This window comes from Wasmannia auropunctata, unplaced genomic scaffold (genome assembly GCF_000956235.1).
Source record: "Wasmannia auropunctata unplaced genomic scaffold, wasmannia.A_1.0 LD336053.1, whole genome shotgun sequence".
NCBI classification, from domain to species: domain Eukaryota; kingdom Metazoa; phylum Arthropoda; class Insecta; order Hymenoptera; family Formicidae; genus Wasmannia; species Wasmannia auropunctata.
Window position 1 is genome coordinate 2,878,583 of NW_012026837.1, and position 17,829 is coordinate 2,896,411.

Here is a 17,829-nt window from a genome sequence, read left to right on the forward strand (position 1 = left end):
GAACCGATGACATTGCATTGCCTCTTATCTGCAGCGCGGTTTGATTATATTTAATAAAAATAACAAGACTAGTGGACAAGTGAACATGTTTTCGCTACATATTAACTATTTTAACGTATGATCGCGCGCGCGAAGTATGCAGCCATTTAAAAATCGTGATGGAATATATAATAATGCTTCATGCTTTGCAAATCGTAATGTATTTCTAAAGACCTCGAAACGTATAACGACGTTATACAAACTATTTCTTGAAGGCTAACTAGTTTCGATGTTACGCTAAAAACACTAGTAAAAAATTTCGGAATTAAGTAAATTGCTCGATATTTAGCTAAATGTAGTAAATAATAATACCTTAACTTAAATAATATATTACTGACTAAGAGAACCCTAATAATCTTAGTGATTTGTTCACTTTTCATTAACATCTACTATACAATTAACTGGTCGTGCTACAAAAGCAGTACATATATATTTAAGTATTAGCGTAGTGTGTGTAGTATATATATGTATAAATATACCGTGTAAGAAAAATAGGGTTTTTTTTTTGGAGGATCTGTGAACACATTTTTAAAGAAGTCAACAGAAATGCTACTTCAAACACAAAATAATCGTTTCGCGTAATGAACGATTTAAAGCGAAGTGTGTTCCTCGCTCGCTAAACTATCTGTATCTTCGGTGTCGGAATTGGTTGCGGCTTGTACTCGAGCGTACTCGTCGGTGTCGATGCTCTTACAAAAATGAATCGCATACTTCAGTTTTTGTCGTAGAACCGCTTTACACGAGTATCGCGGCATTTTCAGAAGGAAAAAGCAAGTGTAGCTTTCAGGAAGAAACTGGTCCGGTGGGTTGTACTTATCCATTACCTGAAATGAAATAATAAACGGCACGATGTACAATAACTGCTGTTTATCGAGAGATGGATATAAATGGATATAATTTCTCTTACTTGTAAAACAAAGTCTCTGCCTCTAAAATCTGCGATTGTGCGTGGCAAACGTGTTCTGCCCCAAACAAAACGAAGGAAAAGCGATCGTTCTTGATTGGAAAATTCATCCATGACTTCCCAGAACCACTGAACGAGTGGTGCCATCGCTTCAATACCTGCAAAGCAAAAGATGATTTTTTTTATTTTAAAGCTGTCACATACAAGCATGCTTTGATGCAGCACATATACTTGCGATCGAGCATGCATACCTTTGTATGTCGCAACGGACTTTAATAAATTAAGCGGTATGTCTGGACTGCCGCAAACCATCGTTTCAAGTTCAGCACCGCTAAATAGTGCCAATAGGGGCACAGGAACGACTTTCGATAAGCCCTCTCGTACAGCTGCTACTTGAGCATCAAATTCGTGGAGTCTATAATCTAACGCCAATCTTACGTATTCGTGTCTATTTTCTGGTGTTATTTTAAGATATCTGAAAAATTTTTAAGTAGTTTTTTATTATATAAATATAAAATTCTTCAAGTTAAATTTAAATATAAAATATTTTAGGAAATATATATATACATATATCAAATAGAAAACAAAATACATAAATGGAATATACAATAAATAAAAATTATAAAGTCCGAAAATTACTGAAGGCAATACCTGTTAGATAATGCCACATCATGCCCCGCAGCGGATGGCGTGGAAAAGGGCATTTCTAAGGTTTGAAAGACTTTTTCGTCGGGATCCATGTCTCTGATGCAAAGCAAGCCAGGGACGTAATCCCTGTCGACTTCCGTCAAATCCGCAGGTGTCAGAGGTATACCTGCGAGTTGCTTCCAAACTGGTTCGGCTAAATTTAAACTCAATGGACTACCGGTTCGTATAGCGATGCCCATTAGAATGCCTAAGAATTGAAACATATTCATATGCAGTTGGGAGTCGGCCGTGGGATTCAACAAGAAGCAGTCTCGATTTGTGCCGTTATCTTCGCGGCCGTTTGGCGTCGGTATAAATAGCGGCAAGGAGCCATTTTGCAATTCATCACACATCTCTGCTATACTCTCGCTGTATCCACCGCCGCAGTCGTCGACGCTTTCCCCTAAAATGATACGAATGTATTAGCGATTTTGTGTAATCTAATGAGAGAAAAATCGCGATTACACGTGAATAGAATTACGTACCCACGAATTTTACTTTCCATACTCTATGAGGTAGAAACAATACGTCCTGTGTCAGGAGAGACATCTTCGACATCATTTGGCCGAAAACAGACTTGATGCCGTCTGGTCCAGCTAATCCACCCTTGGCTCTGGCTCTCTTCACTTGTATCCTATTCAATTCGATCACAGGCCCATGCTGACGATCTCTGACCATCGTGGCTTGAATAACCTTGCGGAATGTCGCTTCCTTTATGCTGTACACCAGCATGGGAGCCAGCTTGCTCAGCCCGATATGCCCGGTGATCGGAAACATGGCCAAAGCAGGGCACAAAAGTTCCGCGAAATGATGTAGTAGCACCAGCCTGTTGCGCAGTACGGAATACGACAGATCTTTAACGAGATCGTATTCCATGGGCGTGGACGCCGGCATTCTGCTTTGCGTTGCCTTCGCGGTGCTCCAAGCTAGCGTGTGCGCGCTGCCGCAAGCGACTCTCGTGATTTTCTTGCCCTGCAATGCGTGTACCAATCTCGGCCTGTGAAGCGCGCTTGTGGTGCCGTCACCGAGCTGACCCTCGTCGTTGTCGCCCCAAGTGAAAACCTCACCCTTGTCGGAACACGCGACGCAGTGCAGGGAGCCCGTTGCTATTGAAATGATCTTCTTTCCTTGCAGTGCGGCTACCTTACGTGGTCTACGTACATGGTCGTCCGTGCCATGGCCTAAACGATGATAGTCGCCTTTGCCCCTGCACGCAAATAAAAAATGTAAAAAGAGATTAAAGATAATTAATTAAGAATAAATGGTGTAATAACAATAAATGCCATATGTTGCTATTACCAGGTATAAACCGCCCCGGATCTCGTTAGAGCGACCGAAAATTGACTACCGCATTCGACTTTAACCACGCCGAGCCCGGCCAGAGAATCTATCTTCAGTGGGACCTTACACCCGTCGCTTCCGCCTCTGCCTAATTTTCCGTAATCTCCATCGCCCCAACTCCATACGTTGTCGTCGTCGGTTACGCAGAGCGTTTGCGCGTCGCCGCTTCCGCATGCCACGTCGATCACTTTGTAATCCTGCAGAGCTTCCACTACCTTCGGTCGTAATTGATCGTCGCTGTCACCGTGTCCGAGACGTCCGTATCGCCCTGCAATCAATTATCCCTTTTACCACAATGCAAAACTACATTTTTATAATAATTTAATTATTTAATAATTATTCAAATTTAATTACCTAATAATACTTAAAAATTTAATTGCTTAATTTAATATCTAATAATTATTCAAGCGCGTAATAATTAGTGTTACATATTCTCGAAATCATAGAAATATAAAAGCGTTTTAGCACTTTTCTGTAATTATATCTCACCTTTTCCCCAAGTGTACAGCCAGCCAGCGCTAGTAATAGCGGCGCTGTGATGACCACCGCAAGCTATATCTACAACCTCCACGCCGAGTAAATCCTCGATCAGTTTCGGCCGATCGTACGACACCTTGTTACCGTGTCCCAGTTTGCCGTCGTCGCCTTCGCCCCAGGAATACACATGGCCCTCCGAACTCAGAGCGATACAATGCTTGCCTCCCGAGCTGACGGCCACCTTCTTGATGAATACATGCTGTATCGATTCCAATAGCGTCGGGATCATAACGGAATCCGTTCCTCCTATCCCGAGACGTCCCGCAGCTCCGTAGCCTGCAAAATATTCACATTGAAATTCGATATGTGCCATGCAATAATTTATCGAGGAGAGCTAGTTAACTGTTTACCAGTCGAATAGATCTTTCCATCGGCGGTCACGGCAAACAAAGTCTGTTCACCGCCAGCCAATTGAATCGGTCTGAGCGCTGACAGACTTTCGCACGGCGCAGGTAACTTGACTTTCGGACCCTCCAAGCCTCCTAGCTGACCCCTGTGATTGTGACCCCATCCGTAAATCGCGCCTGACCCGTCCCACGATAGCGTCCAGTCCTCCGGGCGACGATTCAACCACTGCAGCAGCTGCTCGTCGTGTCCCTGCTTGAATATGTTATGATTCTCGTGATCCTTCGTGTAGTCGGCGTCTCCGTCCATCGCCATCTCGTTAAGCTGCTTCGTCACTTCGTGGCAGAACGACTTTGGCAGTGGAATGCGGTCGACGAGCGACTTCGCCACGCGTGCAGCGAGACAGTACCTTCGGAACCAGGACCACTTGTGCATCTCGGAGCAGAATTGCATTCCGTCGAGCTCGAGGTCGCACGCGAGCGCCACGAGAACCTTGAAGAAGTCGCTGTGCATCAATTGCTTGCCACCTCTGACCATAGGATCCTCGTACGTGTACTGTCTCAAAAGCGCCTGCGGTAGAGAACCAAGCAGAGAGGAGAGCGCCACCTCGGGCTTTATGCCCGGCCCGTTTGTGTAAACCACCTGCAATTTTCTCAACGCCCACATCCTCTGCTGCGCGGACAGAGTGCTCAATTGACTGCACTGGCCCAGGGCGGTGGCCAAACGCGACGCGACATTCCTGTCGGAATTTATCAGACTGTTGTCCATGAGGAGATGCTCGGCCAGAGCTATGGTCGGCTGCGACAATACTGCCCTGTCGGATCCGAGCTCGTACGGCGCAGTTTTCGCCAGAATAGGATACACCGTGAACTTCCAGCCCCAGCCGTTGACGGATCCGTCGGAGCAGAATCGCCATCTCAGCTCGTCCCCTTGGATCTTGATCTCTGGACCCCACTCGGTCCACTCTCTGCCGGATCTGACCGCCACGACCCTGCCGCTCCCGTCCATTATCGTGAGCGGGTCGTGCCGCTTCTCCGTCGAGCACTGCCGATCGAATTCTACCCGGAGCGCTTCCGCGCCGGGTATCTTCACGTGGCCGGTCAACGTAGTGTCGTCTATGTAGGGATGCGGCGTTTCTTGTACCACGGGCTGCGGCGTGTTATTGACGCAGTTGCTGTTAGCCGCGGTGTCCTCCAGCTCCGTGACGCACAGTTCCAGCAGCATACTGCCGATGGAACTGTTGACCTTTCCCAGAGCGATCAGTACCGAGGATATCGTCTCTTTGGCCGACACGCAGACTCTATTGGCCACCGCCAGCTTCAATAGATCCACCAGAACTCTCGCGTCGTCTTCCGTTAACGCCGACGTAAATTCATCCAAACCAGAGGCTGTCGCGCCGTCCTCGCCCACCACTTGCGCGTTGGACGTTAAAGTGGCCGCTATAACACTCATCGCGCTCGTCGACATCCTCGAGGCACGCGAGGACAGGCTGGCGGAGCTGGACATGGACATGGCTAACATGGCTAACGGATAATCCTCCGATTCGGGAGTCAGCTTAGGGCTGGTGGCCACATTGACGGCCTCGGCGACGTTCGCCGGTGCCTCTCCTCCGCCTTGCGCGATGTCACCGACGTTCTGATAAACCGCGTGCTCGGTACTCGATGTCATGGCTGCCTCCGTCGGTGGTATCACGTCCGCCACCGGTGCTATCGGCGCGTGCTTCATCGACACGCAGCCATTCAGCATCGAGTGGCTCTGCAAAGCCGTCACTATCGCCACTCGTGCCTGCATAATGAGAAGAGCATTTATCACGTGCTGTAAAGCCTGCTGTTTAGCAACGTTGCTCTCTAAAGAGAGTATTATACTGGCGAGCGACGGCCTCGTGGCGGCGGCATCACTTGTTGCAGCAACTGCGCCGTTTTGCTCCGGCGCGTTACTCAGGCCCAGACACATCTGGCCCAACGGATCTCTCACCGTCGGGAAGGTGACTGGCTCTTGGTTCCCATTGCTGGGCTGATCAACCAGTACCCAAGCTATGCTGTGACTCGAGCCGCAGGATACTCTGTTCACTCTCGCGTCCTCCAGCTCGTGCACTAACGACGGCTTTCTGTTGACGCTCGTCGTGCCGTTGCCTTGCTGCCCATGGTCGTTGTCACCCCAGGCGTACACCTGACCGATATCGGTTACCGCGAGACAATGTAATGCGCCAACTGCTACATGAATGATTTTCTTACCCCGTAGACCTTCGACCAGCGTGGGTTTCCTAACATGGTGATCGTTACCGTGACCCAAGCGGAAGTAATCTCCCTTTCCCCACGTCCACACTTCGCCGTACTTCGTCAGGGCGAGGGAAAACTGCGCGCCGCATTCTACCTGTGTGACACCCAAGCCGTTTAGTCGATCTACCGATAAGGGCGTGTAACAGCCGTCGCTTCCACCTCGGCCGAGTTTGCCGAAATCACCGTCGCCCCAGGAATACACGCAGCCATCGGTGGTCAGAGCCATAGTTTGGGCGTCTCTGCTGCCGCAAGCCACTTGGACGACTCTCTGTCCGACCAAAGCCTGCACCAATGTCGGTCTTGTTTGCGTGACAGTGTCTCCATGGCCCAGTCTACCGTATTCGCCTAAGCCCCAGGTATATAATTCGCCGTTACTCGCGATCGCCGCCGAATGTCCCGATCCGCAAGCGATGTCTCGAATCCTCTTTGATTTCAGTGTCTCGATGAGCTTCGGTTTATCCAGTGATAAACAATTTCCATGTCCTAGTTTGCCGTCCTCGCCTTCGCCCCACGAGAATACTTTACCGTCCTGAGTGAGCGCCAGGGCATGCTTTCCGCCTGAGTGTACCGCCACTTTCTTGATCACGAATTGACTTAGGAAGGGTATGGCTTTCGGTTCGCACACGTTGTTGTCGTCCCCCAGACCTAGCCTACCATTCGTTCCTTCCCCGCAAGCGTACAGCTTGCCCTCTTGGCTAACGATAAAGAGAGTCTTACTGCCTCCGGCTATGTGAATAGGTTTTAATTTCGAGAGAACTTCGCTGTACACTGGAAGCTTGATTTTTGATCCTTTCAGGCCTCCTAGTTGATCCTTATCGTTCAAGCCCCACACGTAAACGGCTGATTGCTGCGGCGGTGCGTCGGTGCAACGTTGTATCGCCACTTGTTCCTGCAAAACTTCCCAGTCAGATGCGAGGAAAGACACCGAGGTCGTCAGTTGATTCTCGAACATGTTCTGACCGATTATGCGCAAACCGTGTATCTTGCAGTCTATGCCGTTATTTCGACATTGTTTTATCGCTATTTCGATACACGGATAATATTCCTTCATGTCTTGAAGAAGCGTAACACTAGTATCCGAATAACGTACAGTTATCGTTCTTAATTCCATTAAATTAAAAAAGCAATCTCCTACATTGACCGCAATTACAGAAGGCATGTAACTACTATCCCGTGGATTGACGATGATCTTCAAAGAGTGCACCAGGATGCCGGGTAGCATCTCCAAGCGAATCCAGTGTTTGCCCTGCGACCCGCAGCTCTGCCAATATCCGCAATCGCTTACCAGGCGCATCGCCCAATTTTCCTGCGAAGACACGCTCAAGGTCTTGATGCACTTCGACCAATCGTTGATCAAATACGATTCTGATATGTCCTGCCTGTGGTATCTGCCCGGCTTTCCGGCATAAACGGCCGCCGAACCAGGCTCCGCAATTCTATTGAAGCCGTGTCGATGCGATCGCTTGGTGTAGAAACAATTCTCGCACAGATTATAATTGTCGCAGCACTTGCACTTGAATCTGGGACCGGAAATCGGCGACAGGCAGCACGAGTTGCAAATCACAGAATGATGACAGGACGGTATCTTCTCCATCTCGGCGACGCAGCCGGTCCATGCGTGCTGCTGCGGAAAATCTACGGACACGTTCTTGCCGTTATTAGTTATCGCCGTGACCACTCCGACGCAATGATGAGTTACGGAACCCCAGTTATACTTCGGCTCGGTTACCGACGCCTTGACTCTAACTTTATCCCCGACCTTCAACGCGGGCGGACCTGGCAAGGACGGCGGATAACCAAGCAATTCTATGTGAATAAAACGCACCCAGTACGTGCCGCCCTTGCGTTGCCACGAAACCTGCGCGTTCAGATCGTGCAAGTTTTCCGCATCGATTTTCACTACCTGGCCGACATCGCCGTACTCGACTTCCTCGTAGCTCTTACAGCATCGCACCAGCATACCCGGGGCCACGTTGTCGCGCACGTAGATCGCATACTCGTCCACCGACAGGAAATCCGAGCGCTTCATGTACGTCGGCGGTGCGCCGCTACCCGTAGCAGCACCCTCTTGTCCCGATGGTGAATCGTCCAAATCTTCGCTAATCGAATCGTCACTGCTGTCAGTCAGTCCCTCCAAGCTGGACAGAGTCTCCGTGTCGCTGAGAGCGGCGTCCGGATTTTCCAACAGCCAGCCCACCACACTTTCTGCCGTTACGCTTTGCTCGGCGACGCTCATACTTTTGATAGCCAACTCAACACTCTTCCTGTGAAAGCCCATTTCGATTAACTGAGCCACCAAAGGACTTACAGGCGCCGTCGTGGAGCTTTTCCTCGCCGCTGTGCTGCTCTTACAGTATCTTTTTTGACTCGATGTTAAGGAGACCAACGAGCAGTCGGACGTAGGGGTGGTAGGATCCGAAGTTATGCCGGTTCGTTGAATAGGCCTATATCTAAACTCGGAGACTAGATATTGAGAGATCGCCAGAGCAGCTTCCTCTAATTCCCTGCGTTTAAATATCGGTTTCAGCGGTTGTGGCTTCGTGGCGCGCAATAGCATTTCCTGCAGAAGCGTGGAGGTACGTCTCTCATCGTCATTAATTTCATTGGTTAACGAATATTTCAAGATCTTCCGCAATTTCGACTGATAAGCGAGCATGGCCTTCCCGGCGTTCAAGGCCGCGAGTTGTTGCTGTTGCCTTCGTAATATCGTGGAGTTGACGGTGCCAGCGATGACGGGCATGCCACCAGGTCGTTTATCCATACAGGCAATACCTAAAAGCAAAATTAATTAATTTCTCGACATTAAACTATCTATTTATTAACTTGAGTTTTTGGTGATTCCATGTTACCTTCGCTCACAGTCACTTAAACCTTGGCCGATTTATCTTACGTATATTTACCTAAAAGCAAATTGGCCCAGACAGATATAAGCGTCTCCGTTAAAGGCATTCTCTCCAACTGGAATTTCTCGTTAACCCGCTTCACCGCGTGAAACGGTACTATCTTCCGCGTCCCGTTGCCATTCCACAGCTGCATAACAATCTTCGAGTGTTTCGTAAACTTGCAGACAGTGCCTATCTCGCCGTCACAATTCACCAAACCGCCAATTCTTATTCTATTATCCAAACCGCCGATGACGACGAGGGTTGCCATGACCGTCTCTTGGATTCTGAAGGCATTTTCGCCACCGTTCTCATTCATCTGTATGTGATAAAGTGAGCTGTCGTTCCAGAGATCCACCGCCAGCGCCAGCTTCGTGGAGAGAAATCTGTTTATGGCTTCGTTCCAGCCAGGAAGAGCATGCAGAAATCTAATCAACCACGTCAGTTCCTCAGCTACGGTAGAATTGTACGACGCGGTCAAAGACATACGGCACTTGTTCGAGTGAAGCTCGGAGCCGGCGACGTTGTCGCACGTGAGAGCCACTTGGCCCAATATCCCGAAGGACTTGTCCAAGAACTGTATCATGTCGCTCAGAACTGTCTCCGTCCCCCATGAAGGTAGAACAGCCGCCAGCAGTTTCGTGATCATGATTTGCTTCTCGAGATTGGGTTTGGTTTCGTCGACGACAATACCCAGAAGAAGGTTGAGCCAGGCCTGCGAACTCAAGGACTTGCACAATCCCGTCGACTTCGCGATCGCCCTCAAAAGACTAAAAGTAGCCCAAGTTTCGTGATGCTGCCTCGCTAGTTGAACCTGCGTGGTTGACTCGCCGGATCTGTTCGCAGTCGAGATTATACCGTGCAGAGTGGAGGTGAGAATCTTAACGGATACGGCGGGCACTTTATCCGCTTCCACGCCGCAGGAGAGTAAGATTATTCGCAGCAAGTTCGTCGACGCCGACTTGAGGCACGTGGTCGGGTGCAGATCTTCCCCGCGAAAACCGGTGCTCTCCGTTCTATTCCCGTCGAGTGAAGTATCGCTATCAGTCTCGTCGCTGTCGTCGTCGGGAGGCGTCGGCGGATCGGCGAGCTTCAGATCGTATTTACCTTCCTTACCCATGCGATACGAATTTGTCGCGCCGCTGTCCCACTGCACTCTAATCCATCCGTCCTCGCCGAGCTCGCCGACGACTCTACCTACGCCGGGCGGCGAACCGTCCTGATCGCCCCACTTCCAATCGGCCCCTCGTACAACCCGAGTGCCAATCTTCATCAACGCCGCCAGTTCCATCCCGCTGAGCTGAACGGTCGGCGGCTTGTTCTTTTGAAGGGCATCTTCGTAAATCGTCGTGATTTCCGTCTTAGCTTTCGGCGCCTCGCCGTCTCCGCCTTGCTGTCCCTCGCCGCCCTCGCAGAAACTCGCCGACGACGGTCCGATTTGCCGCAGTAAAGTCAAGATGCTCGATAACAGGCCCGAATTGACCAGCAGCCCGATCTCGTTGGCACACTGGTGATTGGTCAGCATACCGAGGATAGTCAGCAGGAATCTCGCTCTCGGTAATTTTCGCAGCCAAGTGTAAGTACCCTGATTCAAGCTGCTCTTCCCGCTGACCTTCTGCTTGTTCGGCAGCTCCGCCTGTATGACGTATGTCCGCAGTGCTTGTACCGCCCATGAGATCACCTCGGCCTCAGCCAGGATAACTTTCGACTTTTGATACGGGGTCGTTAACTGTATATTATACAGGCAATGCGTTATCCCGTCGCTCAGAGACTTGTTCTCGTAGGTCAGGCCGAGCCAGCCGTTAAGCAGAGAATATTTTACCGACGGTATCAGATAGTCTCTTTTCAATAACTCCCGCATCATGGAGATACCTTGTTCCCGCACACGGGCGCGTTGCATCTGGCAGTACATCGCACGGCGCAACGTCTCGACGTCCCCGCCAATGCCGTCGTTGATGACGAATTCGATAATACTTGTCATTAAGCCATTGTAGTCGGCAGTGGCCCACTGCATCGGTCCGCATCGAATCTTCTCCGTCAACTGCATAATCTTGTTCTTTATATCCAATATATCTTCCAGTTTCGCGGAGGAGGAAGTCGCGGCGGTCAGACCTTCCTTGGAGGAGGACGTCGTATCCCCGTCCGGTTTGTTTTTCGTTTTGGCGTTTTGTATCGACGCGTTCAAAATATCCTCCGGCTTACCGCCTCCGCCGGATGAATCTTTATTCTTGCGAATATCGGCCAAGATCGTGCGAGCGGCTCTCTTGAATTTAGGGACGGTATGGAGTAGCTTCAGATCCTCGAGCCCTTTAACTTCGTAACTCGTCGCGGATCTGACTTCATACAGAAGAAATCTGCATCTCTCCTGCGCGGGCGCGCAGACTTCCTTGTAGCTGCGATTCTGCTGTTGCCTGATCCGCACCAGGTTCCACTTGGTCTGGTAAATCGCTCGCGCCATGTCGGCCAGCTGATTGCTCAGTCTCGCGCTGCTGACGGTCTTCAATTCCTGTTCGGCTAGCGCGAACGCTTGTTGTCCCAGGCCAAGGTGCTTTATAATCACAGCCATCAAAACGCGACTGATCTCCTCGACCGGATGATCGCCGCAGAAATCAGCGTGAGAGAATAGATTGTTAGCCTTGGAGTACCTGTCGACTATCGTTAGGAACGCCCGCACATGGCCGTCGTCGGTCTTATGCGCCTCCGCTAACGCGTGTATAAATGCGATCGTTCGGTCGTCGTGCTCCTTTTGCTGCTCGTTCTTCGCGTGCACCGGGAGCGGCGGCTCCGTGGGCGAGTTAGCGGCGGTCGACGTGTTGCTCCTCGCTTCGTCCTTCTCCTCCTCGTACGGATTCGGCGGTTGCAGGACCTGCAGGCCGCCCCGCAAGAAATTCGCGGTGAGCCACACCCCGGCTTCCTTCTCCGCCGACTGAAGCGTCAGGCTCTGCCGCATACGGTAGGCGTGCAAGCCCAGCAAAAATCCCAGGGCTCTTTCCGTGTCCAGCAGAGACGAGCAGACGTCGGTCACTTCGATCGTGACCCGTGTGTTCTCGTCGGGCTCGGCCTGGCAATAATGACCGACGAAACAGGAGTCCATCATGCCCCGCGGCGACAACTGACTGTACGGCGCGCCGCATTGCGTCACCGCTGAAGTTTCGTCCCGCCCGACGACGTATCGTTGCAGCACCTCGTAGGGAGACCAGGAGCCGTCGTTTCTGATGTCCTGCACGTCGTAAACATTGTTGTTCACCACGACCCAGAGGCCGCCGTCGCGATTGTGGTTCTCCAAGTCCGCCCACCGTATCAAGGAGGGCTCCTCCTGAATGGGTATCTTATTTCCATGTAGCGGCGCGATGATTCCCGGCCAGGACAAATCGTCCGCTTCATTCTTCTCCATCGTCGGCGCGAGCTTCACGAAGTGGTCGAGCGAGTCCAGAATCGGTGCGATTACCTCCATCCAGTTCATATCGATGAGCAGCATGGAGTAATCTACTTGCAGCAATATCAAGCACGTCACCAGCTCGGAGAGTAATACGTTGATTATGTCGGCCTTCAGGACACTGGCGATAGAGATGAAATCTTTGACGGAACGACCGCCTATCTCGGCCGCCAACGGCAGTATCTCGGTCGCGTGGTCGCAGATCTGCGCGATGTACTTCTTCAGCAGCGACTCCGCGCCCATCATTTCCTGATCGTGCAGATCTTCCGTGCGTGACTTGCGCGTGATACACTCGTACACCTGCGCGATCAGCAGACGTTGGAAGCGCAGCAGAAGATTCAGGCTGGGCGAATTGTCGAATCTTCGAAGATGCTCATTTCGATCCGTCTGCTGCGACGAGCCTTGTTGCAGTCTAGACTGCGTAATGCACGTGCCGTTTCTAATTAACTGCTGTATTAGCTGAAGCAGCGAGATAGTCGTGATGTTCTTCCCAGAATTGAAACCGTCTTTCATACTCTGTCTCGTTTCGATCTTCATCCTGGCAACGTTCGACGTGCCCACTTCGAGGAAATCCTTCTCGTCCGGCATGTCCGCTATCTCCACTTTAATCGCAGCCTTCAACGCTAACTCCAATCCACCGTCCACCATTAGACTAGATACCAATAAATCGGCCATGAACCGCTGTCCGTTATTTATATATATATTCGCTGAACTCGATTGTTCCACGTTGTTCGAAGTATTTGGCAGGAAACTAGACAGTGTTTTCGCACGCTCATTGGCCGTTGGCAGCAGTATACTCCAGCCGGTCTGCAGAACCGCTTGCGCCGCTTCTTGTATCGTCGCTAATATCCCGGTCGCGCTTGCCAGATTGACACAGCGTTGCTTTAAGGAGCTCAACAGCGGACTGCTGGTTGCCAGCCCGACGGATTTAGTGTCAATATTATGCGTCAACATGGTATGCAACTGCAAACGGAGCAAATTTAACGTAGCCACCGCCAGGCACTCGCGATCCTGCGTAGGCGGTCGTATTCCCGGTAGGCCCTCGCAAGATTTAGACAGAAGCGTGTCCAGCAGTTGGAAGGTCTCCTCGCATATGTCGACGACGAAGGCCACTCTGCTAGCCCCGCCCGACCACGCCGACATGCACCAGGCGAAGCTCTGGGTCGGGCTTGACGCCAGACCGATGACGGTCTTCGCGGATAACGTTGGGCACATCGTAGGCTCGGAGATGACGGGGCCTAAGGTGGGATCGATTTGACCGTAGTCGTTTCTACCCCATCCGTAGACAAATTGATCCTCCGTCAGCGCCAGTATGTGGGTGGTGCCTACGGACAGGTCTTTGACCTTCTTGTCTCTCAACGACTCGATGACTTTGGGATACCTGACGTGTTCCTCGTTGCCGTGACCTAGGCGATACGTGTCGCCCTTTCCCCACGTGTACACCTCCCCGTGAACCGTCAGCGCCGCGGAGAACTGACCGCCGCAAAACACCTTCACCACGTTGATGTCCAGTAACTTGTCGACGATCTTGGGCGTTTTGGATCCGTCCGAGCCGCCTCTGCCAAGTTTCCCGTAATCGCCGTCTCCCCAAGAGAAGACGATGCCGGACGCGGTCACGCACAGGGTTTGAGAGTCACCGCTACCGCAGGCCACGTGCACGACCGTGTGGCCCTTCAACGTTGTCACCAACGTCGGGCTCGTGACGTCGTCGAAATTACCGTGACCCAATCTACCGTAATTTCCTCTTCCCCAGGTGTACAATTCGCCGCTGGCGCTCAACGCCGCCGAGTACGTACTGCCGCACGCTATGAACACGATGTTCTTCTCCAAGAGTGCCTCGATTAATTTCGGCTCGTCGTACGAGACGGTGTCACCGTGTCCGAGCCTACCGCCGTCTCCGTTGCCCCAGGAATACACGCAGCCGTCTTGCGTCAGCGCCAAGTAATGCTTGCCGTCCGCGTGAGACGCGATCATCGTGACCGGCTTGTCGGAGAAACCGTGCACTCTCTGCGGATACTGAGTCTCGGATCCGTGATACATATTGTAAACGTTGCCGTTCAACGACAATATCATTAATGCACGCTCGGTGCAGCACAGCTGTTTTACGCCCAATTCCGCGATTGCATCGCAGTAAAAGGGCGTGGAGCCGTTTCCAAACTTTACGCCGCCCCAGGCTAGCACCTCCTGAAATGTCTGCCGGCCGTTTCCGTTCCTCGGGAATCCGTACTCGGCACTGGCGGGCGGCAGAAGGGGAGCGGCCAATCTGCTTAAATTACACATTACAATAACCGCGGCTTTCCTCAGGTCGACGGACACGGCATCGTCGTCCGGCAATCGTAAATATTTAAGTAGCACTTCGCAGGGTCCCGGTGTGACGTTTCGGTCGAGATGCCTGCGAGACTTGGTCGCCGGTATCATGTTCAGTCGCCGTAACAGCGGGACGAGCGGGGCCGTGCTTCCGGGCGGCGTGACTCGATTGTCCTGATTCTTATGTTTACCACTGAGATGAAGTAATAAAACCACGGAGTCTAATAAACTAGAGAGAGTGGCCCTTTGCGCAACCAGTTCCAGTAACAGGCAAAGAGCCGTGTGCTGATCTGACAACGGCACTGGACGCCACGATCGTCCGGTGGTCACCTCCCTGAAAATAAATATCATGTATGTCCATTCGTGCGAGAAATTAATGCAAATGAAAATGAATTAATGTAAATAAAACCGAGTTATACATACCCCGTGACAACTTGTCTTAAGAATTTTGCCGATCTTTCTACGACCTCCAGCCAGACTTGAGAAACGTTACTCTCGTCGAAGAGAGTCGCCTCCGGTAACGACTGCAACGCCTCCAACGATTCGGTCAATAATTCACTACAAAATTCGACGTCTTCCCCGGATCTCCAAGCCCGTCTTAAGTACGCGAACGAGAAATTGAGAGCCGCGCGTGAACCGACGCGCGCTAATCCTAAGGTCGCCTTTTCGTTAGGTCTCGGCCTGCGATTGACAAAAATTTAAGAATTTATTAAAGACTCGTAAGCGCTATTTCAAACAAAATACAAAAAAATAACGTACTCTGAAGAGGATCAAGATATAATTTATGTATATTTCGATATTCTGCATGTAACGTGCACGAGAAAACAAATCATTTAGGAAATTTTTTTGGCCTGTGCTATATATAATAATAAGATTCGCAATGTAAACACGTGACTTATTATAATCGTGTATACTATATACGAAATTTTATACTCAACGTTTTTTGTAATTTCCCGATAGACTTTGGTAAATTTGAGGTATCTTTGATCTCTTGCGGTTTATGACGAGACAAAGCGGTGAAATATCTTCGAGCGACTATCAAGCGTTGTCTCAAACGTGTGGCCGACAATGTGCTATTTGCGACTTCGCAACACAACTTTCGTTGCTCCTTAATCGATAAATCGATGCATCCTTTCAAGTCTGTTAACGCTGAAAAAATACATGCAAACGTAAATAAATAGATATCAAGATAAAAATGGTGCTTCTTATCTCTCATTAATGCAAACGAATATATATGAAAATATAATAAATTATTTGCAAAATTGATTGATATTTTATCTAAAGAATGAAATACCAACTATTTATATAAATTTTCCTTATTTTTAAGTAAATATTTTCCAATGTTTCAGACACAAAATATTTTGAGTAAAAATTCAATCAAGTAGTTTAAAATAAAATACAAGCAAAACATTAATACAAATGTGTTTACATGGCTGTGGTCCCCAGAGCCACGAGTCCATTATCCGTCTTGCAGACATAGCCTTCTCAACCATTGCTGTTGTTCTCGCAGTTTCTTCCTCATCCAGTTTCTGGCACGGAGTACAATTACAGCCATGTTGCGGGCCACAAATCCCATCGCAGCAAAGACAAGATAACACTCTCATACTGCAATAGTAATGGCCATTTTCACCTGAAAAATATATATACAAGAAATTAGTGAAGAATCTTAAAAATAAATATTAAAAAGAAATCAAGAATTAAAGAATCTTAAAAAGAATTTAATGCAATTAAAATTACTGTCTATACTCTTTTCATCTACATTTGTGAGTTTTCTCTATTTCTCCTGCCTCCAAAGAGGAGAGCATAGTGTTTTATTCAGAAATACAGATATAATATATAGATAAACCTAATATAGATTAAATCTGTTTCTATATATTTTTCACGTTTCTTTCACAATTTATTTCTACGTTCAAGTGAATGTAAAAGGTAAGTACCTTTCTTCGCTACGATTCCAGCAGCGTTGGTTAAACCATCGCTGAAAGAACCAACAATTTCGCCATCTCGCACCATCTCGTTCCACAATTCGGCCAGCCCATCGCGATAAAGGAATCGTTGTAGGTCAGTCTTCAACCACTTGGCGTCCAATCTTACTTCCGGCCTAACTGTTATATTTAATTGGCTGCTCATCTTGTCTTCTACAATCTTTACTCACAGAGACTCCCAATGTTACAAACAGATCCGTTGACTCGAGTACAGACTGACAGATCTACAACTCTTAAGAGATTCAGTTAAAAATTGTCTCGTTTCCTTCGAAAGTGCCGTTTCCTCGTCTCGCCTCCACGCGATCGCATGACGGCTGTCAATCTGCCCCGCCGCCGATCAATAAATAGAAAATCCCGCGTCCGGAGGATTGATTAAATTTATTACCTCCCCCAAGTCCTTCTCTCGCTCTTTCCCACTCGACTCGTTAATCAAGGGGAAGAGAAAGGGGCAGACGTTTCCTCGCGAGGGGGGCGAGGATTCTCGATCGACTGTCGACTGTTATTCCCGGGCGTAGCGGAACGCGATCCGCGGGAGAGGAAGGAGGTTAGCGATCAGCGCACTTCCAGCGGCATCTCGGCCCCGGAGCATCTCTCGCCTTCGCCGCCCGTTCCGTCCTCTACCTGCGCCTGTCACCGTCCGCAGACATCCGTCGCTGTCAAGTTCACCCTACGACGCGATTAGGAACTCAGCACTGCCGAGCACCACCGCCGTGTGACATTACTTGGTGATCGTTATTTTGACGCGCACACACTCGCGGCACTCGGAACGAACACACAACACACGCACACGGGGCGCCGCGCTCTTTCATCCCCCGATCCCCCGACGGTCGATCGGCCGCTCGGATTACCCACCGATTGTCATGTCACGCTAGTGTCGCCAATATTCGCGCGATAGCGCGGTAATCGAGCGCGTCCGGCGACACGCGCGGCATTTCGCAGCGTTCCGCACCGCCCGCCGACGTCGTCTCTGACACCTGACACTTTGACCTGTCAACGAACTGCCGTGCACAGTAGACGATATACCCACACTCCCCTGTCCCAGGATCCTCCACTTTTTCCGGACACTCCTCTCTCTCTCTCCGTCCGGGAT

At 50.0% G+C, this 17,829-nt stretch overlaps 1 protein-coding gene across 2 annotated transcripts; it reads right to left on the reverse strand.

Annotated features, from left to right (window-relative positions):
- Positions 1-181: 181 nt before the first annotated feature.
- LOC105451083 (E3 ubiquitin-protein ligase HERC2) lies at positions 182-17,804 on the reverse strand. Of its 2 annotated transcripts, XM_011691314.1 has the most exons (14): positions 17,125-17,804; positions 16,692-16,971; positions 16,187-16,387; positions 15,696-15,906; positions 15,181-15,438; positions 9,033-15,091; positions 3,859-8,904; positions 3,461-3,784; positions 2,930-3,239; positions 2,116-2,837; positions 1,595-2,033; positions 1,195-1,418; positions 947-1,101; positions 182-863 (listed from the first exon to the last, which is right to left on the reverse strand). In XM_011691314.1, exons 2-14 carry the CDS (start codon positions 16,882-16,884, stop codon positions 630-632), a joined length of 14,376 nt encoding a protein of 4,791 aa, XP_011689616.1. In that variant the 5' UTR covers positions 16,885-16,971; positions 17,125-17,804; the 3' UTR covers positions 182-629. The 2 variants fall into 2 exon arrangements, with proteins under 2 accessions (XP_011689616.1, XP_011689614.1); XM_011691312.1 differs by having other exon boundaries at positions 16,692-17,804.
- Between the last annotated feature and the right edge of the window lie 25 nt (positions 17,805-17,829).

What these genes read in the sequence shown, in the direction of transcription:
- LOC105451083 (XM_011691314.1), bottom strand. Translation starts at nt 16,884, where the DNA reads ATGAGCAGCCAATTAAATATAACAGTTAGGCCGGAAGTAAGATTGGAC. An exon ending in TGGAATCGTAGCGAAGAAAG is followed by an intron (nt 16,388 to 16,691) that starts GTACTTACCTTT and finishes TATATTTTTCAG; the next exon opens with GTGAAAATGGCCATTACTAT. An exon ending in GCTCTGGGGACCACAGCCAT is followed by an intron (nt 15,907 to 16,186) that starts GTAAACACATTT and finishes GTATTTTTTCAG; the next exon opens with CGTTAACAGACTTGAAAGGA.